This window comes from Microcaecilia unicolor, chromosome 14, assembly GCF_901765095.1.
Source record: "Microcaecilia unicolor chromosome 14, aMicUni1.1, whole genome shotgun sequence".
In the NCBI taxonomy this organism is placed as follows: Eukaryota; Metazoa; Chordata; class Amphibia; order Gymnophiona; family Siphonopidae; genus Microcaecilia; species Microcaecilia unicolor.
Window position 1 is genome coordinate 47,721,718 of NC_044044.1, and position 27,690 is coordinate 47,749,407.

General features: G+C 44.9%; 1 protein-coding gene across 2 annotated transcripts in view; it reads right to left on the reverse strand.

The window, feature by feature from the left end:
- Window positions 1-14,661: 14,661 nt before the first annotated feature.
- Window positions 14,662-27,690, reverse strand: part of LOC115457637 (SLAM family member 8-like) — a 58,494-nt gene continuing 45,465 nt past the window's right edge. The window contains exons 4-6 of one of the 2 annotated variants that reach the window (XM_030187148.1): window positions 25,790-25,912; window positions 19,185-19,273; window positions 14,662-15,624 (exon numbers count right to left, since the gene is read on the reverse strand). In XM_030187148.1, the coding sequence (XP_030043008.1) occupies window positions 15,508-15,624; window positions 19,185-19,273; window positions 25,790-25,912 (329 nt within the window). In that variant the 3' untranslated portion in view covers window positions 14,662-15,507. The remainder of the gene's footprint in view (window positions 15,625-19,184; window positions 19,274-25,789; window positions 25,913-27,690) is intronic. The other variant, XM_030187149.1, reaches the window with a different exon arrangement.

The window sequence follows — 27,690 nt, forward strand, 5'->3', positions numbered from 1 at the left end:
GAGCGTAGACGTCTACATGCCTTAGTAAAAGTGCCCCTAAGCTCCTTGCTAGAGAATGACACGGGGAAGGGGGCAGATCCCATGGGGACAGAGACAAACTTTGTCTCCATGTCATTCTCTAAAAGCTTAAGACTAGCCTTAAACTGGCTGTTCCAACTAGATGGAACAGCCAGCGGTGTGCCAAGAACGGGGCGGTGGGGGCGGTCTGCCTCACGTGCACGCTGCTAGGGGGGGTGCAGAGAGCAGCCGCGCGCCTGTCGGCTCCGCTGGTTCCCTGCTCCTTCTGCTCCGGAACAGGTTACTTCCTGTTCCGGGGCAGAGGGAGCAGGGAGCCAGCGGATCTGAGAGCTGTGTGGCTCCTCCCAGCAGCTAAAAATGCACCCGGGGTGGGGGGAGGGGGGGGGGGGGTTGTGCAATGGTGATCCACCCCAGGTGGCAGCCGACCTAGGATCATCACTGGGAACAGCATCTATAAAATGTAAGTGTCAATATGTAAAAACTTAACACGTCTTAGACAACTGAATTCAGTGATAAACTGCAGAAGCTGCTTTTGGATTTACATGAAGCACTGTTAAATGACATCATTTGTGCCTTGTCTAACTTTGATGTGGCGAAAAGACTCATGTCTGCTGATCAGACGCCTACCATCTACAACGTCCTTCCATCAAGTGCTCAGTTGTTCAAGCATCTTAATGTTACTGCAACAGACTCATCCATTGTGCTGGCATCAAGGAGCATTTCCAACACTAAATTGACACTTATTTTCTTGTTCATCCACTACACAGTGCTGGTTCTTTCTACACTCACATCTTAAGTAGAGGAGTGTGGTAGCCGTGTTAGTCCACTCTTAAAGGTTATCAATAGAAATCAAACAAAATAAAACATGGAAAAGAAAATAAGATGATACCTTTTTTATTGGACATAACTTAATACATTTCTTGATTAGCTTTCGAAGGTTGCAACTTGGATTTTTATGCTGCAGGGGGAAGCGGGGAGCAGCGGCGCATATGACAGCTCAGGCCTTAACGACAGGCCTGACCTCACGTTAAATATATCGCGGTAAATGATTCGGTGCAATCGTCGGTATGGTTAGTGCATCCCGAATTGTCCACATTGCAATGGTAGTTACTCGTTTGCATTCCGTTTTCGTTAGCTGCTAGCGTCGTCGGAAAATGGCCTTTAATGCATGCTACGGTTGAAAATGTCTTCGTTAAAGGGTCGTTAAAGTTTAGTGCATCTGGGCCTCAGTTGGAAAGAGGCGAGGAGTAGAGAATGATATGGGGACAAAGTTTTTCCCCTCCTCATCCCTGTGGGCTCTGTCCCCTTCCTCGCCACATTCCCATGGGCTCTGTCTCTGTCCCCACCTTGTCCCCAAAGGCTCTGTCCACATCTGCTCAAGCCTTGAACACTTATGATTTTATATTTAAATCTTTTTATTAAAATATAAGAAGGAATAATATTCTGTACAACTGTTGTTTATAAATTCCAGATGTCTTATGAGGGGGTGAATTTACCTTTCAGTATCCTGGTTATGAATGTAACAAAATATATGTAGTACCTGAATCTAACTTGCCTTGAGCTTCAGCAGGAAAAAGTGTAAGGTCTAAATAAATAAATGAATTAAACAATCTGATCTAGAAAAACACCCACATCACCACCTGTGTTGTTCTCTGTGCTCTTGTGCCTTTGGAGATTTTTTTCTGACCCCCCTCTGCACATTGTCTGTATTGAATAACATATACCATATTAATTAATCAATATACGTCCCTGAATGTCAGCTTCTTTTGTCAACTACAGTATTTTGTCCACATCAAGTCCACCTGCTCACTACTTGAAGCCATTTGGCATCTCTTGAAAAGCGTTCAGTTAAACTGTCAATGGCAGTTTAATATTTGCATAACAAACATCCATGTACCGGGGGGGGGGGGGGGGGGTAAAGGGGGTGCACAGATATTTTCTGATCCTTTCTGGATTTTCTGGCTAATTTTTGGAGATTTTTAACGTTTTTTTCAGAAATTAATACATGTAAAATTTGTTGTACGGATTCTCAAATGTTTCTACTTTTCTTTTTTTTCTATATATTTTGTTGATTTAATGAACACAGGGGAAAACAACTCAATAATACAAAGAAAAATAAACAAAGAACAACAAATACTGAAAATAAAACAATGTGTCCACTAACACTGTATATGGCACAATATAAACGTCAGAAGTTACAGACAGCTTAAGATTTTGCCAAATATTTGCCTATGGAGATCATTTTCGAAAGAGAAAACCGTCTAATAAGTGGCATAAAGCTGCATTTGGATGTGGTATAACAGTGGGATAAACATAAAAGAATCCTCCTCAGAAGGCAGGGATCCCCAGAAGCTTAGCCGGTGGTGGGAGGCAGGGCTGGTGGTTGGGAGGTGGGGATAGTGCTGGGCAGACTTATACGGTCTGTGCTAGAGCCGGTGGTGGGAGGCGGGGCTGGTGGTTGGGGGGCGGGGATAGTGCTGGGCAGACTTATACGGTCTGTGCCAGAGCCGGTGGTGGGAGGCAGGGATAGTGCTGGGCAGACTTATACGGTCTGTGCCAGAGCCGGTGGTGGGAGGCGGGACTGGTGGTTTGGAGGCGGGGATAGTGCTGGGCAGACTTATACAGTCTGTGCCAGAGCCGGTGGTGGGAGGCGGGGCTGGTGGTTGGGAGGCGGGGATAGTGCTGGGCAGACTTATACGGTATGTGCCCTGAAAAAGATAGGTACAAATCAAGGTAAGGTATACACAAAAAATGGCACATGTGAGTTTATCTTGTTGGGCAGACTGGGTGGACCATGCAGGTCTTTTTCTGCCATCATCTACTATGTTACTATGTTAGTCCTAGAGATTGATGACTAGCGTGGTAAATGAATAATGCTGCTTGCGAACCATCCCACAAGCATTATTATTCTAGTGGTCTGGAGTATTGGGGTGCAAAGCCACAGCCCTATGCTCCTGGCTGAATTTTAAAAGGGCCGCTCCCCAATGCTCTCCCTTATCCTCCTGAGGAAGTCCTCCCAATCAAGCCCTCCACCCCTAAAAGATCCAATGCCCCCCACCCCCACATGTGAAAATACCCCTAAAGGGGCAGCCAGGTATCTCATTGGTGGTCTAGGGGTGGTCTCCAGGCAGGAGCAATGCCCAGTTTCTCCTGCCTAGTTCAGTACCTTTTGCAAAATGGCACCCCTAGTGGTAGTCTCACACAACTACCACTAGGGTCATGTTTCCTCAGTAGTAATAGAATAAATAGATCATAACTCTTTCGATTGCAGGGGATGATAATCAAAATGAAACGTGACATACACATCACAGTAATGTGCATTAAAATATAACTCTGCTCCATTGCCCCATGTAAGCCGCATTGAGCTTGCCATGAGTGGGAAAGCGAGGGGTACAAATGAAACAAAAAAAATTAAATAAAAAATTTCTATTCTTTAATTTGTCTCTGGCAGTCAGAGATCACTCCATCAGTCCTTCCATGCTGAGAGCTAGCTCCACCTTCCATGTACTCATCAGCTGCCTATGTGCTTTACATGTATTAGTGTGGCTTCTGCAGAGGGGGTGTAATGAAGGACACTCTTCAGCTGTATTCATGCTAACCTTGCTTCAAAAGCCTCTGTTGGGATCTTGATAACGAATGAGTTTGCCTTCACCTTGAGCTCTCTCTGTCCTTATGTTTCACTAATATTTCACCTTGGGTGGTAGGGGGGGGAGGGAACTATTCTGGCTACTTTCCTGGGTAATAGAGCTTTCACAGCTGCAGACTCTCACATGGATCTCTCCCTGTTATTCCACCGCTTTCAAACACACTGGTGAGGATGAATCTGAGGATAACAAGAATATAGGATTGGGGCATCCCTTCTAAATAAGAAGTCCATTTAGATTTGAACCTGAAGCCCCTCACAGGTTCTTCAGACCTTCTCTTGAGTCCCAGGGCCTCAAACCCTGGACTTATATACAGAAGTGAACAAGAGAGAGCCCAGAACCTTCTGTGCTCTGATTTTATTATGCCTGTCATCATTTAGACTCCACCTACTGGGTGTGTGTCTGTACACAAGACTCCTCCTCTGTTCTTAATCACGACATCCATGATGGAGCCATGTTTCCTAGTAAGGGATCTGTGGCATATTTGCCACTGTCCCGTATGTCACTGTTCATACAATCCTTGCATCTTTGACCGGGGAAGTGGGGGGGGGGGGGGGGGGGGGGGAATTAGACAGTCCAGGGTGTTTCTTTTTAAAGGTGTAGGGGCTCTTAGGCTGACTTAGCACTGAGGATAAGAATCAGATCTTTGGAGGGGGACAGTCCCTCTCATTTCTCATTCACTCAAGAAAAATGTCAGGAAGTATTTTTTCACAGAGAGAGTGGTGGATACTTGGAATGCCCTCCTGTGGGAGGAGGTGGAGAGGAAAACGGTAACGGAATTCAAAAATGCGTGGGATAAACATAAAGGAATCCTGTGCAGAAGGAATGGATCCTAAGGAGCTTAGCCGAGATTGGGTGGCAGAGCTGGTGGCGGGAGGCGGGGCTAGTGCTGGGCAGACTTATACGGTCTGTGCCCTGAAAAGGACAGGTACAAATCAAGGTAAGGTATACACAAAAAGTAGCACATATGAGTTTATCTTGTTTGGCAGACTGGATGGACCGTGCAGGTCTTTTTCTGCCGTCATCTACTATGTTACTGTATGTTACTATATGTATTTCTTTTGACTTTGGAGGGGGACCCCTGCTTCTCAGGAAGGTGCCATGGAGGGCCTTGAATGTGATTGCGTAGGTTGAAAACACTGAACAAAAGGCAAATTAATACAAAGGCTCCCTGTAAAGGGTAATTCCAGGCCCACCACAGAGCTCCAGGTTATTTCTCTTCCAACTGGGATTCCTGTTACCCTGGAGAGGAAATGAGAGGACTTATCAAATTCTACTCATTTGCTCCTGGAAAGTCCCTTCATTTCAGAGGGAGCTTTGTATATATATATATTTTTTTATCAAACATAATCTCTGTGATGGATGCCAGAAAGCCAATGCTCAGAGCTGGGAACTTTTGCCTTCCCATCTGTACTTAAGGACCTAGACGAGCAGTTACCAAACCTAATCCTGGAGGCACCCCGGCCAGTCAGGCTTTCAGGATATCCACAATGAATATTCATCAGCGAGAGTTGCATGCAGTGGAGGTAGTCAGGGCCGCCTAGAGCCGGAGCCGCCCCCCCCCCCCCACCCGCTATCGGGCCGGGCCCTCGGAACTAACCTTAAGCCTCCTTTCACTTCGCAGCAAGCAGCGGCAGGGCAGACCTCTCCTCCTTCCTTCCGTGCCCTGCCCTCGTGGACGTTACGTCAGGTGAGGGCGGGACATGGAAGGAAGGAGTGGCCTGACCTGCTGCTGCTTGCTGCGAAGTGAAAGGAGGTTTAAGGTTAGTTCTGGGAGTGACGGAGGGCGGGCCAGGCGGCGACAGAGGGTGGGCCAGGCGGCGGTGGCGCTGGGCCCCCCTGGAGGCCCGGGCCCCGGGACTTTTGTCCCCCCTGTCCCCCCCTCTCGGCGGCCCTGGAGGCAGTGCATGGAAGCCTCTCTCTTGAATATTCATTTTTTTTGTTTGAGCCACATTGAAACAATGCTATATTGGAAAAATGTGGGATAAAAATGCCTAAATAAATAAATTATTAGGAGAGGGATGCAAAATAAGACCAAAAATATTATAATACCTCTGTATTGCTCCATGGCACAACCTCACCTTGAGTATAGTGGAATTAGAAAAGGTTGAAAGAAGAGTAACCAAAATGATAGAGGAGACGGAACTGCTCCCATATGAGGAAAGGCTAAACAGGTTAGAGGTCTTCAGTTTGGAAAAGAGAGGGCTATGGGGGGATGAGACTGAAGTCTACAAAACCCTGAGTGGTGTGGAGCGGGTGGAGGTAAACAGATTTTTCACTCTTTCAAAAAGTGCAAAGACTAAGGTACCCTCGATGGAACTGCATGGAAATACTTCGAAAACAAATTGGAAGAAATATTTTTTTCACTCAAAGAATAGTTAAGCTCTGGAAGGATGTGGTAATGGTGGTTAGCGCATCTGGGTTTGAAAAAGGTTTGAACAAGTTCTTGGAGGAAAAATCCATAGTCTGTTATTGAGATGGTATGATCCCAATACTCTTCGGGAAATTAGCTCCATTCTGGCAGATTTGAAAATGACTTTAGACATGCTGGTGAAAGGAATCTCTTTACGAGAAAACTTCAGTGTTCACTGCTTATACCACAGAAGTCTGCATATATAAAAGCAGGTACCAACACAGGGAGAGACCCTCAAGCATCCCTCTCCATCCAGTGGCCTGTGAGGGAGCCTTACGGATTGGATTCCCCAGTATACTAATGTCTATGAGTTACCCATTGTTTGACCCTTCTGTATAGACTGTAGTAAAGTCAAGTCTATCATTTATTTATAAAACTTTATAAACCACTTCCTTAGCAACAAAGTAATTCACAACTAAAAAAAATCCAATCATACATAAAAATCTATAACAAGACTGCGGTAGGCGGTTCTGGCAGCCATTTTATCAGTGGAGCCGGCGTGGGCAGGAGCGAATGAGGATCAGTCCTGCCCTGACTAGAACTTGCACTGGTGGGGAACCCCTGAAGAGAGGTCGCAAAACCCAGTTTGGGAACTACTGGGCTACAGCACCATAGGATTTCCGGTCACAACTACCTGGGGATTTTATACACTGTTTTCTATTGCTTCCCATCTCATTGCAACCAGACGCTTTGGCTAGAGGCCTATAATCATGAGACTTAAATCCATTCACAAGGTGTCACCATTAACTAATAGTTGTGACTCCCCTCCCCAGTCGCCTAGCCCAGGAATATAACTCGCATCCTGGTGCCACAGCACCACCAGGTTGATTTACAACACAGGAACCTTATCTCAAAACAGAGAGGAATCTAATCTAATGGCATTTTAAATATTTATGGACCATACTTCACAATGCATGATGGGGAAAAAAAGCCTTTCAAAGTTACACAAAAGATGTTACATATCTCCAAATCTATCACTAAATATAAACTAAAGTAAATTTCACACAGTCATTATATTACAAGAGAAGGGGGGCAGTCTATGATGTATGTTGACAAGTGTATGATTCCATTCTCAGGCCTTCATCTTCCTGGGTTGGCTGGGGCTATGCAGGTAGTGTTGACAGCCACCAGGGAAAGACAGGAGGAGCCACGGTAAATGCACAAGACCAGTCTATTAGATTGTAAGCTCTTTGAGCAGGGACTGTCTCTCTTTGTTAAATTGTACAGCGCTGTGTAACCCTAGTAGCGCTCTAGAAATGTTAAGTAGTAGTAGTAGTGTTTCCCAAGTCAGTCCTGGAGTACCCCCTTGCCAATCAGGTTTTCAGGATATCCACAATGAATATGTATGAAACAGATACAGTGTATGCATGTCATGCATATTTATTGTGGATATCCTGAAAACGTGACTGGCAAGGGGGTAACTCCAGGACTGACTTGGGAAACACTGCTCAAGACTGACACCTAGTGACCAGATTCATGGCACACGATTGCAGGGTTCTAGATTGAGGCCATGGTTTCTGGGATCTCTGCCGCAATGACCAGACTAGATCCACTGGGGGAAACTCCCCAAGTAGTAGGGAATGAAAACTCCTGAGTTGAGAAAATCTATAAATAACACTCATTTTCAGGCTAGGCCAGTGGCAGTGCTCTGTGCACTGCCATGTGGAAGACCTGGGTTCAAGCCCCAGTTCAGTTCTCCGGTTTTCTGGTCCAGTCATTGTTCTTAATGCCATGAAACAGTGACACCTAGTGGACAGATTTAGGGACCACAGTTGTGGGATTCCAGAAGAAGCTTTGAGGCATGGCCACCACCCAAGGGCCTTTGCTGCAATGAGTGTGTTAGGTGATATACTACAGCGTTAAAAAATCCTCAGGTGGTTACCAGATCCTAGCCCTGGTTCCAAATGAGTTGGAAGCACAAAGGAACAGGACGAAACTATTGGGCCTAAAAAGTAAATAAAAGGGAACGTACTTCCAACTCAACTGGAACTGGCCTGCTCTTCTGGTGCCACCCTTCACACTGGCAAAACTGCCCATTGGCAAAGAAAGCATAGTAACATACATAGAGGCATATTTTCAAAGCACTTAGCCTTCCAAAGTTCCATAGAAACCTATGGAACTTTGGAAGGCTAAGTGCTTTGAAAATATGCCTCAATGTAACATAGTAGATGACAGCAGAAAAAGACCTGCACGGTCCATCCAGTCTGCCCAACAAGATAAACTCATATGTGCTACTTTTTGTGTATACCTTACCTTGATTTGTATCTGTCATTTTCAGGGCATAGACCCTAGAAGTCTGCCCAGCACTAGCCCCGCCTCCCACCACCGGCTCCACCCAAAGCACCACCCATAGCACAACCTCCAATCACAGCAGCACTTCTCTGGCTTACCTTCTGGGCTCTTGCACAGCAGATCCAATCATCAGGTCATCTGCACATTGCTGCCTTATCCGGTTTGTCCACTAACAAAAAAACATGCAGTCAGTTAGTACCTTCCCTTCTCACAGCCCCGGGGAAACCTGCTGAAATACGAGATTTCTCAGAGAAAAGCCGCGCACTGTTCTCAGAGAATAGGGTAACAGGGCTAAAACCATTCCACAGTGTAAAGGGAGGGCTGCAGACTTCCCCATAGAAAATTTGTGAGTACCTTGATAACATTTTAAGGATTAAGTACACTTAATAAAGTTTCTCGTAATGGTTTTGTTTAATTACAACCGACTTATTGTGAATTATGCATCTATGTACATTTAGATAAGACAATGTCATGATCTTTGTCAACTAGTGCCAGATTTTATTTATTTATTTATTGCATTTGTATCCCACATTTTCCCACCTTTTTGCGGGTTCAGTGTGGCTTACAATATGAGATAAAAGTTGGAAATACAATTTGTTACAGATTGGTTATGGATTACATTGTGCAGAGTTATGCGAAACAATTGAGGTGTCGTTAAGGAATGGAACAATGGAATGCAAACATTGAAACTTTGGAAGGGAACAATGGGAGCTTAGAGAGCGATAAAAAGGCATGAAGACATATGGTATATGTCTTTCTGTGAGTAAAGGTACGAAAGATGTGATCGTATGGGAATGAGAGTTCAGAGGTGAATGTATGATGCATTAGTGAACAGTAAGTGTGGACTTTATGTGTTTTGGTTATTTCCGTAAATTTTTTCAAAGAGATGGGTCTTCAATAATCTGCGGAAGGAAGCTTGCTCGTTGATTGTTCTTAAGTTGCGTGGCAGTGTATTCCAATACTGCGTGCTCATGTGAGAAAAGGTTGACGCGTGTAGCGCTTTGTATTTCACGCCCTTGCAATTGGGGAAGTGGAGGTTAAGGAAGGTTCGGGATGATCTTTTGGCGTTTCTGGGTGGTAAGTCTATTAACTCAGACATGTAGGCTGGGGCTTCGCCGTGAATGATTTTGTGGACTAATGATACTTCTGACTTACCCTCCTGTTTACTAAACCATGCTAGCGGCTGTCGTGCGCTAATGCCGACACAGCCCATTCACTTTGAATAGGCCGTGTCGGCACTGCAGTGCAGCAACCACTAACATGGCTTAGTAAGCAGGGTAGTTGGTTTGGCCACTGCTGGAAGCAGGATACTGGGCTTGATGGACTATTGGTTTGCCTGAGTATGTTCTATGTTCTTAACCACCAGACATCTCCAGAAAACGTGTGCGGATCAGCTGTACAAATGTGAACATATATTCCTAGAACAACTGGATCCTTCAAAATTCATAAGAACATAAGAGTAGCCATACTGGGTCCATCTAGCCCAGTATCCTCTTTCCAACAGTGGCCAATCCAGGTCACAAGTATAATTGTGGCAACACTCCATGCTACCAATCCCAGAGCAAGCAGCGGATTCCCCATGTCTGTCTCAATAGCAGATTATGGACTTTTCCTCCAGGAACCTGTCCAAACCTTTTTTAAACCCAGACGCGCTAACTGCTGTTACTACATCCTCCGGCAACAAGTTCCAGAGCTTAGCAATTCCTTGAGTGAAAAAATATTTCTTCCAATTTCTTTTAAAAGTATTTCCATGCAGTTTCGTGTGAGTGTCCCTTGGTCTTTGTACTTTTTGAAAGAGTGAAAAATCGATTTACCTTCACCCGCTCCACAGCACTCTATGGGCACCAGCTCTCTTCTCTTCCCTTCCAGTCTATAGGCAGCATCTCATCAAATTCTTTCCCTTTTTCTCCTCTCCATTAGCACACTCTCATATCCCCCCCCCCCCCCTGGAGCTCCTGCAGCGTTTTCTGTGCACCTGCTCTGCATTCTCTCCTACCCCCCCCCCCCCCCCACCACCACCAACAGCCTTTTCTTTTCTTTCCTACCATCCCGTGACTCTCTTCCTCCCTCCTGTACACATTTTTCTCTCCTACCACATTAACCACACTCTGCTCTGCTCCAGTTTGTAACTGGAGCCCTCTCTAATGTCCGACTTCTGCAGCAGGAAACAGGAAGTTTCATTATTTTATAGACCTCTATCATATCTCCCCTCAGCCGGCTTTTCTCCAAGCTGAAGAGCCCTAGCCACTTTAGCCTTTCCTCATACGGAAGTCGTCCCATCCCCTTTATCATTTTTGTCGCCCTTCTCTGCACCTTTTCTAATTCCACTATATCTTTTTTGAGATGCGGCGACCAGAATTGAACACAATATTCGAGGTGTGATCGCACCATGGTGCAATACAAAGGCATTATGACATCCTCATTTTTGTTTTCCATTCCTTTCCTTTCTTAGCCACAGCAGAGCACTGTTTGTCTAGCTACTAATAAATTTGTTTTTAACTGGATATCAACTCGATACGTTCTCCTTCCTATTGCCGAGTCATCTTCGCTATTAATTTGTTTTCATTGACGATTTTTGCGAAGACTGGTTTCTTCTGTTTTTTTGCAGATATAAAGGAATTGGAGAAGGTGCAGAGAAGGGCGCCGAAAATGATAAAAGGGATGGGACAACTTCCCTATGAGGAAAGGTTAAGACAGCTAGGGCTCTTTAGCTTGGAGAAAAGGCGGCTGAGGGGTGATATGATAGAAGTCTACAAGATAATGAGTGGGGTGGAGCGGACAGATGTGAAGCATTTGTTTACACTTTCTAACAACACTAGAACCAGGGGACACAAGATGAAGCTAGAATGTGGTAGACTTAAAACAAATCGGAGAAAGTTTTTCTTTACTCAGCGCGTAGTTGGAGTCTGGAACTCACTGCCTGAGAATGTAGTGACAGCAGCTGGCCTTGCCGAGTTTAAAGGGGGTTTGGACAGATTCCTGAAGGAAAAGTCCACTGATCATTATTAAATTAACATTTTGGGGGTTTTGCCGGGTTCTTGAGGCCTGGAGTGGCCGCTGTTGGAGACAGGATGCTGGGCTTGATGAACCTTTGGTCGTTTCCCAGCATGGCGGTGCTTATGTGCACTATTGTACATATATATTGCATGCTAATGCAGAGGCATGGGAAAGATAAAACTAACATGCCACCATACTAGAACTAATGAACCACCACATTAACGATGGTCAGATCTGCAATATACACCCCATGTAAATAAAATAGTGTATAAAAGGGACTTACTGCAAAACGCTGCAATTTCTAGTCAATCTGGTGGTGTCATGTGACCCCTGCCGTGTGGTAAAAATTGGGTTTGGATTGGATACAGAACAGATGCAAAACAAACGTTATTTAGGGTTGAAAACTTTATCTGCATAGTCAGGGGGATGTGGATCCAGAAAAAAAAAAAGCACCTCTCTGGTGTTGACAGAAGAATGACCAAGAAAGTCGAGGGGAGACAGACGCACACTCACACTAACTGCATAAGCTGCCCTTTCTCTGGGCACCAGGCTACAAATATTTGATAGTACTTATATCTGGAAATAAATACTTTATCATTACTATAAATAGCAAAGATTGTGAATCCATTACAAGGCGGCTTTCTTTCAAGCATAAAATAACTACATTAGACTCGGTAACTGACCCATTCAGTTTTCAGCTCCTTCAGGAGTTAAAAAGCATTGCTACATTGAACCAAGATGGCTGAAATGTGCAGAGCTCCCAAGTTACCCAGTTCCAGGAGAGAGACTTTTTAGCTAGCCATGCTTTTGACCTTATATCCCAAAAGCAGTGTGGGAGATGTAGTCCTTGATTCCACCCACTTAAATCAGGACTGGTGTTACTACCACGAATTATTTTTATAGTACTACTAGACAGGGGCGTAGCCAGACAGTAGATTTTGGGTGGGCCTAGGCAAGAAGTGGGTGGGCACCAAGTGTTTTCCATCGCACCAAAAAAATATCTCAGCTGGTGGAAAAATGCTTCTCGCCATCTTGGCAGTCTACAGCAGACATGCGCTGAAAACTGAGCATGCGTAGGTGCCAGTATCGTGGAGAGCAGCATTTTCGTTACCATCAGGGGGAAGTCTTCAGCTGGCAGAGATTGGGATCCCCACCAGCTACTGCTAAACGTATACTACTGTTGGGTGGGCCTGAGCCCTTGCTACTAGATGTACACAGTGCTGTACACATTATATGCAGGTACTTTCTCTGTCCTTAGAGGGCTCACAATCTAAGGGGGCCTTTTAATAAGCCATGTAAGCACCTACGGGCACCAACTTGCGCCAATTCCAAGTTACTGCTGGCTACCGCGTGGCCCTTGCAGTAATCTCATTTTTGGCGTGCATAGGTCATTACTGCCCAGTTACCAGGTGAGTCTTTACCGCTAGGTCAATGGCTGACGGTAAGGTCTCAGACCCAAAATGGACACGCAGCAATTTTCATTATGCTGCACATCCACTTTCGGCAAAAATTTTAAAAAGGCCTTTTTTTAAAGGCGCGCTGAAAAATGATTGCGCGTGCACCCAAAACCCACACCTACATTACCGCAGTCCGTTTTTCAGTGCACCTTAGTAAAAGGATCCCTTAAGTTTTGATACCTGGGGCAGAGTCACACGTGGCTGCAGTGGGAATTAAGCCCAATTCCCCAGGATCTCAATCTGTAGCACCAACCATTAGGCACCTCCTCCACTCCTGGTGCAAGAGTATTTTAGTGAATCTTCAGCCATATACTCTCCTCCCCACATTTCATTTTCAGGTCTCACCTCATCCGTTCCACCCTCCAAAGTTCTGCTAATTAAAATCTACAACCATAATCATCCTACAGTGATATAAAAACACATAACCCCCATTTTACAAAGCCCCACTTGCGGATGCTGCACGGCAATGCCGACACAGCCCATTCAGTTAACGGGCTATGTATGTCAGCATTAATGCATCAGCAACCACTAGTGTGGCTTTGTAAAAGGGGGGGGGGGGGGTAATTTGACATCACACTTTTAAATATTCAGCTTTGCTTCATGGTAGAAATACGCACTGATGCTTCTTTGAGTTTCTCTGGCTGTCAGGACTTGTTTTGCTTTTTCTGCCCCTCCAGAAGCTGCTGTCGTAGCCAACTGCCTAGACTTGCCTAATGGTTAGGCCAACCCTGACTGTAATCAGTGCTTGCATGTCTCGTGACAGTGCAGTAGAGTAAGGGTTGCTTGAAATCCAGGGCTGACCTAAAATCTCCCTGTCGGAACTGGGTAACTTGGCAGCTCTGCATTACAGGAAAATTTACTGATGCAGACAGATACAACAACATGGAAAAGTACTTAAGGCTGATGGAAAGGATATAAATAAAGTAAGGTCAAGTATACAGGATATATAAATATTTATAGATTGTATAATTAACATTAATTGAAATGATCTGGACCTGAAACAGCAAAGGCTAAAAGTTTTACTTAACTTGGTTAAAAGGCAAGAATTCAGCTGAAGGACCCCCTCCCCTCTCCCCTGGGAGATGGTTAAGAAGGCCGGACCATTATCTTGAAGGGTGGAATGACTGCGGAGCTCCAGACATGCAGTAGATTTTTGCCTACAGAGTGAGGGACCTTCATTATCCTGGTGAATTATTCTGGTTTTATGGCTCTATGGGGAAAAGCTGAGACTTCTGGTTCCCATTGTTGCTGTTGAGAAAACATCTGTTTCTTTTGTAGCCCAGTGCTGTCAAAATTCAAGTTACTTAGAATTCTATGCCCACTCACCTTGGGCTCGGGCTCAGGCCCACCCAAAATTGTCCATCTGGCTACGCCTCTGGTCGTCATGCTGAAAGGGGTGAGAAAAATAGAAGAGAGCTTGACAAAACGGGAAGCACAGTGAAGAGTTTGGGAAATCTGAGCTTCAGTGATATAAAAAAGTAAACTCATGTATTTGGATAACACAAAAATCCATTAGCAACTAAGCATTTAGAAGGATGCAAGCTAGAAACTCAGACTAGAGACGCCTGGGAATCGTAATCTCAGATGATATGAAAGTAGCCAGTCACTGGAGCAAAGTCAATGGGAAAATTAAACAGGGTGACCAGTTGCATAAGCAAAGGTATCAGTAAGAGAACAGAGATAATGTTTCGCTCTCCCCTCCTCACTTGGAATAATATGTAAAAGCAGTGTTGCCAATTAACCAGTTCCAAAACCTGCCCAAAATTTCAACCCCGCCCCCGCTGTCATCAACCCCACCCCCGCCGTCATCAGCTGCGCCCCCGCCAGCCCCACCCCGACGTCACCAGCCCCGCTCCCGACGTCATTAACCACTCCCCCAACGTCACTAACCACGCCCCCTGCGGGGCAAAAAACCACAGTGCTAGCGGAGAAAAAAAAAACCGCAGCCCGCAGCAGTCAGAAATTTCCCGCAGCGGGTCTGGCAACCGCGTGTACAAGTCTGACTGGAGCCCACAGCACTCAGTAGGAGAACCAGAGGCCGAGGGCAGGTAATTTCTCCTGGAGCTCAAACAGCACGGGGTGGGGGTGGGGGGTCAGCCTTTGGAGGCTAGAAAGCAAATAATCTACCCTTCACACCCTCAGGATTGACAGTGAGAATAAGAGGTGATAAGGAGAGTACAAATGAAGTCTGACATTACAATACTGTAAGGCTTGAGGCGTAATGTTCAAAGCTCTGGCATTAAAGCCATCAGCACCCTTCCCATAGTGCCATAACAGTGCAGAAACAAAGCCCAATCCAATGAAAACTGAAAGCAAAGGGAAGGAATGTTGCACACAGAAATGTTTCAGTAAGCGTGGGGCAGAAGGGCGCTTGTGTTGGGTTCATTCGGATGGAAGATGATTTCCTTTCTCTTCGTAAGAAAGCTAAGGAGTCTTTCTTTGGTCTCGTTTTCCATGCTTACTGTTAATGTGTGTGTATTCTTTGTATTATAGTCTCTAAATGCTTTAAATTCAATATTTTACCAAGTGTGTGACATTTCATTGTTACTGTCCCTCTGCCCAACACAATCAGAAAACTTCCAGCTGAGTCCTGCAAAACCTGGGAGGCTCCGAACTTCTTTACTGACTCTAAACACTGGGTCACGTCTGCTTCAGATTCATTCCCTGCTGGGCTCAACTGTCCCCTTTACATGGCTTCCATAGATCTGTCCTTTGGGACAAATTTTACTTCATCGTAGACAGTCTGCACCTTTCGTGGCCGGGGCTTATGCTCCATCAGGTTGGTCTCAAGGTTCGCATGAATCTGAGAATAAAAAATAAAGGGTATTAAGAACAAATTGGTAACGCCATCTTTAACAGATTTCAGGAATAATTAAGGTTATAAATAGAAATAAAACAAAACAGAGAAAAGAAAATAAGATGATATCTTTCAACAATTTTTATTGATGACAACCCGGTGCATATACAGAAATCGAAGAATCTCATTAGTAAAGCATACCATACAAAGTCACAATATCTAGACATAACCGTCATCAACCTGTTATTTTTAAACTATTACCACCTCCCCCCCAACTCCCCCCAATCCTCCATGTTTATTTTACAGAAGGAAAAAAAACTCCAAGACATACCTTTTTTATTGGACTAACTTAATACATTTTTTGATTAGTTTCGAAGGTAACGCTTGGAATGCCCTCTAAATATTAGACTTCCATAAACCCTTGAAAAACTTAGCTGAACATTAAAATACTCTGCAGATTCCCTCCAATATGAATCTACTATTTTCTTAGCCTGCACTTCCAATTAATGCTCAAGGTAGATCACAGAATTTTTACAATCCAGCTCTAATATGTTAGAGTTTACAGTTTACATTCTTTGCACTTAGTTTAATGGGCAGCGGGATTGCGAGCCTGTCCCACTACTGTCATTGTATATATACAGTGTGTTCTTGTACCAGATTGTAGCCGAGCTGAGCTGGAAAGTGTTTGCTTAATGATAACAGAATGCATGCAACCCTAAGATACACAGTAAAGTACAAGGGGTTATCTGCATTATCCCAGCTGCAAAGGCCTCAAATATAAATCAACTTAGCCAGCGGTGGGAGGCAGGGCTGGTGGTTGGGAGGTGGGGAAAGTGCTGGGCAGACTTATACTGTCTGTGCCAGAGCCGGTGGTGGGAGGCGGGGCTGGTGGTTGGGAGGCGGGGATAGTGCTGGGCAGACTTATACGGTCTGTGCCAGAGCCAGTGGTTGGGAGGCGGGGATAGTGCTGGGCAAACTTATACAGTCTGTGCCCTGAAGAGGACAGGTACAAATCAAGGTAAGGTATACACAAAAAATGGCACATGTGAGTTTATCTTATTGGAGTGTACAGTCTAAGTGAGCTGTCAGTTCACACCACACCTGTGATCTTTACATAAAGGGATGAGACTTGATATACTGCATTTCTGTGGTTACAATCAAAGTGGTTTTCATATTATGCATAGTTACTTATTTTGTACCTGGGGTGATGGAGGGTTAAGTGACTTGTCCAGAGTCAGAAGGAGCTACAGTAGGAACTGAACCCAGTTCACAAGGATCGAAGCATGCTGCAGTAACCACTAGGCTACTCCTCCACTCAATATGACATCTAAGTCTGAGTCAGGATGTTTTACGTTCCAAGACGTATGAAGAGAGGCTTGCTGACCTGAACATGTACACCCTGGAGGAAAGGAGGAACAGGGGTGATATGATACAGACGGAGATGGGAAGGCGGTAGAACGAGAGGACATGAAATGAGATTGAAGGGGGGCAGACTCAGGAAAGATGTCAGGACGTATTTTTTCACGGAGAGGGTGGTGGACGCTTGGAATGCCCTCCCGCGGGAGGTGGTGGAGATGAAAACGGTAACGGAGTTCAAACATGCGTGGGATATGCATAGAGGTATCCTGTGCAGAAGGAATGGATCCTCAGAAGCTTAGCTGAAATTGGGTGGCGGAGCAGGTGGGGGGAAGAGGGGGTGGTGGTTGGGAGGCAAGGATAGGGGAGGGCAGACTTATACGGTCTGTACCAGAGCCGGTGATGGGAGGCGGGACTGGTGGTTGGGAGGCGGGAAATACTGCTGGGCAGACTTATATGGTCTGAAAAGGACAGGTACAAATTCAAGGTAAGGTATACACATATGAGTTTGTCTTGGGCAGACTGGATGGACCATGCAGGTCTTTTTCTGCCGTCATCTACTATGTTACTATGTTACTATGCTGAAAACATCCAAAAACTGAGTAGCGAACATAGCGATTTTCAAACCAGAAAAACACCTATCTTTTTGTTTCAGAAATCAACATTTTCCAGACATTTTTGTGCTCAGTGCATCTACCTTTTGGTACCATGTTTGGAAGAAAACGTCCAAGGGAAAAACCAACAAAAATAAGCCACTGGGGTGTCTGGGGGCCATGATTCTTAGTATACTGGCCACACAGACATCCTAGCAGAGCAGTGAGTGAGGCAGCCTACAGGGCACTGCAGTGGACTTCACACAAAAGGTCCCAAGTACACATCTCACCATAACCCCTTTATATTGTATGGTGAGCCCTCCAGGAATAGCAAAAAATGTACTGTACCCAACTGCAATAGCCCTTACACCTGCAGATGTCACCTATATTTTGTGGCTTGGGGGGGCACTCTCACTTTCCACCACAAATGTAGTAGTTAAGAGTGGGATATGGGCCTGGGTCCCCTTCTCTACAGGTCACTGCACCTACCACTAGGCTACTCCATGAACCTGCTTGCTGCCCTAACAGGAATGACCATTATCTCTCGTCATGTTCAAGTGTGCATCACTGTGTACGACTTGTAGTGCTATAGAAATGGTAAGTAGTAGTAGTAGTCTTTGGGATTCCGGAATCTTGCTGCTCTTTGGGATTCCGGAATCTTGCTGCTCTTCGGTATTTTGGAATCTTACTACTTTTTGTCCTTATTTGTCCTGTCTGTCCAATTAGATTGTAAGCTCTGTCGAGCAGCGACTGTCTTTTCGCGTTCAAGTGTACAGCGCTGCGTACGTCTAGTAGCGCTAAAGAAATGATTAGTAGTAGTAGTTATATCTGCCGCTGTCATAGAACCTGATATGTACTGTCACTTTTACCTCTTAGAGGGGTGGGTGGGGGGGTCAATGACCACTGGGGGATTAAAGGGGGGGTCATGCCTTTATCTCTGCAATGGTCATCTGGTCAGTTTGGGCACCTTTTTGGCAATTAGGGACCCTTTTACTAAGCTGCAGTATAAAAGGCCCTTCCTGCGCTACTGGCGGTGGCCGTTTTTGCCGCATGCTAGGGCCCCTTTTACTGCAGCGGGTAAAAAGGCCAGTAACAGAAATGGCCATACAGTAAGTTCGCACTTGCCGTGTGGGCAAGTAAACCTGGTGGTAACCCCCTACGGTATAAAGTTTTCTGGGAAATTCGGAAATGCCACACACTGGGGGCGGAACTACCGCCGACACTCGCGTTGGGCCGGTGGTAGTTCCGGATTGCTGCACGGCAAGCCTGCTGTGGGCTTACTGCCGCTTAATAAAAGGGCCCCTTAGTCGTAATTGAAAGAGGTCTAGCCATAAACATCCTATTTTTTGCCCTGGATTTTTTTTACAATGCTCCATTAATGCAGAAAAACATCTATATCGTAAGCCCATCCTAGTCCCGCCCAAAACACGCATCCAACATACCCCCTTGCAATTTAGATGAACTGCAGAGAAAAATGTCTCAAATACGAGTTTTGAAAATCAGGATTTGGACGTTTTTCCGAGAAAAACATCCATCTGCCACTTTCTGCCATTTTTCTGTTTTGAAAATTAGCTCCATAACATACAAGGATACAAAGGCACGCACCTAGGACCTTACCTGATCATTTCCTTCTGGAGGTATCCTCTGTATCACCGCGTACTGAACAGATGAGGAACTTTCCAGTACTTGGTTTCTAGAAGCAGAATCTTACAAGACAAAAAAGAAACATACATCAGCATCTCAGTCATGGAGACAAGTAAGATTAAATGGAGGCAGCTGGACACTAGGTACAGTCAAGTCTGCACAATCATAGCCTCTGGCCATGGTCACTAATGACTTGGTGACCTACAGAATGGCTGTATCAAATTGAGTTGGATCTGGATTTGATTCGTTTCATTTTTATTCACAGGGTGTGAATGATATCCCAGGTCTACAGTCGACATCTCTTGAGATAGGATTTGGTTGAGGTGGGAGTCAACTTGATAGTGGCTTGTAAATTTTATCCATAGTGGAGGAGAGCATCTTGAAAAAGAGCAAGCGAGACTTTTTAAGGGGTTGTACACAGCCATCTCCTTAGAAATCAGAACTCTCTTCCTCTTTTGTCAGGATTCATGTCCTTCTGTACAGATGTGCGAGGCAACTCTTGGACCAAAAAGATGCTTCTAGGAGTGTATATTTAATTGAACAGCTACTAGTAGGGAAAGTCCTCCAATATGGATAAAATCTTGACCAACTGAGCTCTGTTCTTAAAATAAATTCTTGTAATTCTCTGTAGTTCTCTGAGGAATTAAAAGCATTTTCCTCATTCTCTCTCACAATATCCTGTTTCAACATTGGTAGCTCCCATATACACATAGACCAGTGACAACAATAGTACTGACATCAACAGATCTGTTTCGATGTGATGACCTTTCACTTCTAAATCTGGAAGGAGACACTTGGATTTTCTGCAAGCTATGCTAAAGTCATGTAACTTTCCTCCCCTTCATGTTCTGCTTTCTAACTTCTTCAGGGGCTATGAGAAATAGCTGACTCGCGTGTGGTCATGTGATCACCTCATATGACTCATCAGCCCCAAACACTGCCAAAAGAGTCAAAGGCCCACAGAGTGTAGTTTGTGCAGGTGAAATGAAACAAACACTCAGAAAGAACAAAGGAAACTTTGTCAGAAACCAGGTCACAGCCACACCAGCAGAGAGCACTTCTCCAATCTAGGACATGGTATGGAAGATATGAGGGTCTCAGGGAAAAACCCAGATTGTGGAGATGAGAAAAGGGAACTCAAACACATAGATGTCTAGTGCTTCCTACACAAGCCTCAACCAGTCAGAAAATTTATGATTCACACAGTCCACAACAAGAATTTCCTCAAGACGCACGTCTTATATTCCGCCTGAACCGATATACTCATATCACCCCTCTTCTCAGGTCACTTCACTGGCTTCCAATCAAATACCGCATACAGTTCAAGCTTCTCCTTCTTACCTACAAATGCACTCAGTCTGCAGCCCCTCATTACCTCTCTACCCTCATTTCCCCTTACGTTCCCGCCCGTAACCTCTGCTCACAGGACAAATCCCTCCTCTCAGTACCCTTCTCCACCACCGCCAACTCCAGGCTCCGCTCATTCTGCCTCGCCTCACCCTATGCTTGGAATCAACTTCCTGAGCCCTTACGCCAAGCCCCCTCCCTACCCATCTTCAAATCCTTGCTCAAAGCCCACCTCTTCAATGTTGCTTTCGGCACCTAACCTTTATACCTTTCAGGAAATCTAGACTGCCCCTATTTGACTGACTGTACATTTGTCCTTTAGATTGTAAGCTCCTTTGAGCAGGGACTGTCCTTCTATGTTAAATTGTACAGCGCTGCGTAACCCTAGTAGCGCTTTAGAAATGTTAAGTAGTAGTAGTAGTAGTAGACGCAGTCTGTACAGTCACGATTTGTCAAATTTATCTTTCTCCGGATCTTTCTTCATCCACGTTGGCTTGCACATACTTTATACCTCTTCAGCTCTGTGACCTGTGCTCACTACTTTATGTAAATCTTTTCTGAGATGCAAAAAGAAAATGCAAATCACCCACATTCGGTGCTTGTTTTCTTCTTTTCTTCAAAAGGAAGTTAAGCTTCATTTGTATAGATTTGCCTGCCAGGGAAATTGGGAAACAGTGAAAGATCCTGTCTTTACTGACGCTGGCTGCAGCTGTCCTTCCTCCACCTCTGACCCCAGTTACGGGCAGAATTTCAAGCCAACACAAAACCAGCACAGTTTGTTACATTTGTACCCCACGCTTTCCCACTCATGGCAGGCTCAATGCGGCTTACATGGGGCAATGGAGGGTTAAGTGACTTGCCCAGAGTCACAAGGAGCTGCCTGTGCCTGAAGTGGGAATCGAACTCAGTTCCTCAGTTCCCCAGGACCAAAGTCCACCACCCTAACCACTAGTCCACTCCTCCACTGTTCCTACTATTTGAGATTCTACATGGAATGTTGCTATTCCACTAGCAACATTCCATGTAGAAGTCGGCCCTTGCAGATTAGCAATGTGGCTGCGCAGGCTTCTGCTTCTGTGAGTCTGACGTCCTGCACATACGTGCAGGACGTCAGACTCACAGAAACAGAAGGCTGCACAGCCTTCTACATGGAATGTTGCTAGTGGAATAGCAACATTCCATGTAGAATCTCCAATAGTAGCAACATTCCATGTAAAATCTCCAATAGTAGCAACATTCCATATAGAATCTCCAATAGTAGCAATATTCCATGTAGAATCTCCAATAGTATCTATTTTATTTTTGTTACATTTGTACCCTGCGCTTTCCCACTCATGGCAGGCTCAATGCGGCTTACATGGGGCAATGGAGGGTTAAGTGACTTGCCCAGAGTCACAAGGAGCTGCCTGTGCCTGAAGTGGGAATCAAACTCCGTTCCTTAGTTCCCCAGGACCAAAGTCCACCACCCTAACCACTAGGCCACTCCTCCACATAACAGATCCAACAGAGGGGCAGATTCAGAAAGAGGGACCCAAATTTGTGATCTGTGCTAAGCTACTATTCTGTGAAAGATGCTCTGCGCAGAGCGCCCTTTCCAGAACACTACCTTGACGTGCTTCTTGCGCCTAAACTTTGGGCATGAGCATTTACGACTGCCAAAAAGCTGGTGTAAACGTTTGCACTCAACTCATGGCAGTTAAGTGCATAAATGCAGGTATTCTATAACATTGCACCTAATTTCTGAGAACATCTCAACCTAACCGTGCCCTTCCCATGGCTGCACCCCTTTTTGAACTGCACGCTGTGAAATTTAGGTGCACATGTTACGGAATAGTGGGTAGGGCAGATTCATGCTTAACTCCTAACTACTGCCAAATTAAGTACTTGTGAACACCAATAACTGTTAGTACCTAATTGACAAATTATTTAGGCATGAATCTGAGATACGCACCCAAATTTGGTGCAAATATACAGAATTCGGAGGGGATTGAGTCCAATATTCATAGGCGTTTACATGACTAGCAGGTGCTGTTAACCAGAAAAGTGCCAGCGAAAGGGATGTTCAGTGGCACTAATTGACAATGCTATGAATATTTCCTCTGTCTGCCCCAGCAATATCTGGAAGTGACAGGAAGGTCTGTGGGTGGAGCCAGAGACTGTGTAATTAGTGACCAAATTCAGACCACTAATCGTATAATAAACCAGGTAAAGTTAGAGCAGCAAAAAGGCCAAATCTGATTAGCTGTCCAGTGAGCGGTTTGATTATTGCTGCCAACTGGTTAGTGGTGTAGAATCGATAAACATAAATTGATTTTCTTCTCTTGCAAAAGGTACAAAGAGTAGGGGACACTCAAGGATGTTACATGGTACTACTTTTCAAACGAACCGGAGGAAATACTTTTTTCACTCCACAAATAGTTAAAGCTCTGGAACTTGCTGCCAGAGGATGTGGTATCCATGGCCAGTATATCTAGGTTTGAAAAAGATTTGTACAAGTTCCGGGAGGAAAAGTCCATAGTCTGCTATTGAGTTAGACATGGGGGAAGCCGCTGCTTGCCCTGGGATTGGTAGCATGGAATGCTGGTACTATTTGGGTTTCTGCCAGGTACTTGTGACCTGGATTGGCCACTGCTGGTCTGACCCAGTAGGGCTGTTCTTATTTATTTATTTCTGCCAACATTTATACCCCACATTTTCCAATCAAGTTGTTGGTTCGATGTGTCTTACAGTTTACTTTGGTTGAATGTGTTAGCCGAGTGCCATTTTCAGTCTCTGTTAGTGATCGAGCATCGTGGTGCGTTGACTGCTGTTCAGGTTGGTTATGTGGGTTCATCGAAGAAAAATTTTCTTAAGTGGGCTTTCAGGTATTTTCGGAAGGTTATGTAGTTGTTTGTGTATTTTAAGACTTTCGGTAACGCATTCCATATCTTGGGGCAGATGTATGTGAAGCTGGTTGAGTATGAAGATTTGTATTTTAGGCTTTGGTATCTGGGAAAGTGTAGGGTAAGGTAGGTCCTTGCACCTTTTATTGCATTGTGCATAGGTTTTTCTATGAGGCTTGTCATGTATTCCAGCGCGAGGTGTGAGGATGTTATAATGCCGTTGTATCGCTCCATGGTGCGACCGCACCTTGAGTATTGTGTTCAATTCTGGTCGCCGCATCTCAAGAAAGATATAGTAGAATTGGAAAAGGTGCAGCGAAGGGCGACTAAAATGATAGCGGGGATGGGACGACTTCCCTATGAAGAAAGACTAAGGAGGCTAGGGCTATACAGCTTGGAGAAGAGACGGCTGAGGGGAGACATGATAGAGGTATATAAAATAATGAGTGGAGTGGAACAGGTGGATGTGAAGCGTCTGTTCACACTTTCCAAAAATACTAGGACTAGGGGGCATGCGATGAAACTACAGTGTAGTAAATTTAAAACAAATCGGAGAAAATGTTTCTTCACCCAACGTGTAATTAAACTATGGAATTCGTTGCCGGAGAAAGTGGTGAAGGCGGTTAGCTTAGCAGAGTTTAAAAAGGGGTTGGACGGTTACCTAAAGGACAAGTCCATAAACCGCTACTAAACGGACTTGGAAAAATCCACAATTCCAGGAATAACATGTATAGAATGTTTGTACGTTTGGGAAGCTTGCCAGGTGCCCTTGGCCTGGATTGGCTGCTGTCGTGGACAGGATTGCTGGGCTCGATGGACCCTTGGTCTTTTCCCAGTATGGCATTACTTATGTACTTATATGAGACCGAAGATACGTTCTCTGGCCTATAGAATAATCTTGAAAGATATACGTGCTTTGATGGGTAGCCAGTGTAGGTTTTGAAGCAGCGGTTTTACACTTTCGAATCGATTCTTGCCGAATATTAGTCTTGCAGCTGTATTTTGTGCTGTTTGCAGTTTCTTTAATAATTGTTCCTTGCATCCTTGCATCCAGTGTAAATCCTGATGGGTTGGCATTGAAGCAACAGTGCTGGTCGGTATCAGGGTATTGTCATTGAATATCCAGTTTTATTTTAACTGTGGTGGCTGGCACTTTACTTAACCGCTGACTGCTGTGGTTCAATATTAGACTCATTGACTTTGAGGATCATAGCCCTATGTAGCTCACTTTATTCATTGCAAAAAAAATGTGTAATGTTATTTGCAGAAGACAGAGACAGGGAGACACACATACACACTCAATGTGCCAGAGAATGTAGTAAAAGCAGTTAGCTTAGCGGGGGTTTAAAAAAAGGTTTGGCTGGCTTCTTAAAGGAAAAGTCCATAGCACGCCCCAGTCCCGCCTTCGCTATGCTTCCGACACGTGGCTTTCGATTATGCCAATTCGGGCGATCCTGTGAGAAGGACGCCCATCTTCCGATTTGCGTCGAAAGATGGGCGCCCTTCTCTTTCGAAAATAAGCCTGAAAGTAAACTCCATGTATGAGGTGGAGGAAGGAAGGGGGACAACATCTCGGCCCAGGTGGGGGCGTATCTCAGTCTGGTAGAGGCGGCATGTTGCCTTGGGTCGCCCCTTCCTTTACTCCACTGATATTGACACTATATATACAGCTGTTGACCATTTAAATGGCTTTGAATATCAGGTGGATAGTTTTTATTGAATAATTTTGAATAATACAAACAAATAAGAATAAGAAATAATAGTCCACATTAATGAGAACGGGAACAATCCACCAAACCAGTTACATAGCAGAAACAAGATTATACCTATTTTTAAGCTCTGTGGCCATCGTTTAAAAAATACAGTGACAACCCTGCAGACTTCAACAGGCGTCATGCATTTTTTAAACTGCCTTTTTTAAGCAACCCCTGTCCCACTGAATTCCCAGATGGTTCTGGGCTATGGCCTTGGTGAAAAAGGGTGTTGATGGGATACGATGACTTAACAGGTCATTTGGCACTCTTCACCCGAATCAGCTGTTCCAAAACAAATCTGTCTGGGGAAGGGGGGAGTGCTCTGAGCTGAACAGGATCTGGCTCTCCAAATCCAAACTAATCCTCTCCCACATTAAAACAGCTCAACCTAAAAAGCCCTAAGATGGCTGAATGGCTTTGGAGGGAACCTTGGAAGACAGTAAAACAGACCTGGATGGGCCCTTCCCCAGTTGACCTTTGAATGTGTCTGTTTCCTACAGATCCGTTTAAGGGCTGTCTTTGGTGTTTTATTTAGAAAAGGGGAGGGTGTTAAAGGATAAGGGGGCTCAAGGCTTATAGAGGTGACACCACCTACCGTTGTGCTTCCTTTTCTTCTTCTTCTTCCAATAGAAGAACGTGAGCAGAGTTATTACGATGATTGCAATGAAAGTAATGGGCAGGAAAGTGAACAGCAGAGTCCTCGATACTAGTTTTCCACCTGGAATTAAAGGTGAACAGGTATTTGTTTGGTTTGACTTGGCTCTTTCCTTCTACACTGCAGGGCTTCCAGTTCAGTCCGAACTGGGGCCGAATTCCAACACCAGAACCTTTGTCTGTAACTACCTGGGGGCTGTCCCCCAAATGTCATATCACTTCTCAATTTACTAGTCATCAGCCAGGGCCCCGTACTGGGGCCCCTTCCAGAATCATGAACTTTAGCCACTAGGTGGTGCGCCACTGTACAATGGCTGGGACGTCAACTCTCCCCCTCCTCCAGCATTTCCAGCTCTGGGAAACGAACAGAAAACCAGACTTGGCAATGAAACCCAGGTATTACATACCTGGATACAGTGGGATATCCTGATTTTGGCTTCTGTTTTTTGGAGGTAGCTGTAGGTGTGTCCCGAGGACTGGGTGGAGAACCTTTCGTGCCACTGTGGAGTAGCTGGTATTCTATAAAGGAGCACCTAACTTCTACAACACACAGTTGAGGGGAGCGTATAGATGGGCGGAGTACGGCCCTGTCGTCAAGTGAGGTGTGTAACTTATAGAATGTTATCGGTTACGTGCGTCATTTGACACACTAACATGACGTAAATGGTCATGTCTGAACTGAGGCAATCTCATGCTGACTTATACTCGTATCGTATAATAAATCAAAATCATTCCCAGCGTTTAAATAGTGTAAAACATTTTTTAACAAATGGCAGCACTCAGTAATTCATCTGAGAAAAGTTTTTTTAGGACCAGCAAAGGAGACTGAATGCTCTGAGGCACACAACGAAACAAAGTTATGTTGCCGCTGTTCTCCTGATGACTGCTGAATGACATAAGCAAGACATGCTAAGAACAAGATATGCGAACGTAAGTGGAAATCTTGACAGTAAAATAATTTTGTGAATTGTTGACACATCGAGTGATGTAAAAAAAAAAAAAAAGAGAACCTAAAAATCAGATCGATGACGATACTTAGTGAGTTTATTGCTTTTCCCTATAAGATACTATATGGGAGCAACCACCGTTGACTGGTCCTAAACAACATTCGTAAAAGAAAAATGTTCTAGACTATTTGACTGCTGGGAATATTTTTGATTAGTTTTGCTTTCTGTTCCCCCGCTTTTAGAAGGCTTTTGTTTGGACCTTTATCTTGTAGAACTGGTGCTCAGTGTTTTACATCAGCGCCCAAATGGAGATGCCAGTTTAAGAATTGCTCCCTTAATGTCCCTGCTAGAATGTTTAGCATTGCCACAGGGCCCTGACTGTCTGTATCCGGCCAGAAAGCCTGATCAAGAACCAGGTGAACTGCCCAGACTGTGCCCCACTGACCTTTCCCATCACTCTCCTGCCCCCCTCTTCTCACATTTCATAAAAAAACCCAGTTTTCGTCTCTAGATGTATGGTGGTTGCAGTCAGATTAAAAATGTCTCCTCCCTTATCCCAGGCCTGTAAGCCTCACATCAGTTATTGGAAAAGTAATGGAAGCGATGCTGAAGGAAAGGATAGTGAATTTCCTGGAAGCCTGTGTCAGGGGTCAACTATGTTCGGATGCCAAACTTCTTCTTGTCACATTGAGTAACTACTTACTAACCAAACAGACTATCTCCATATTTCGTAGGGAAGAAGCTTGGCATCTGAACATAGTCAACCTCAGACGCAGGCGTTGTGCGCCGAAACACGGCCTGTGTTGGGTCTATATTGGAACACTGATTTTCGCCAATAAAGAACTGTGTCCCATGTCTGAATGCTGTTGGTGCTTTTTGCTGTATTTTGTCAAGT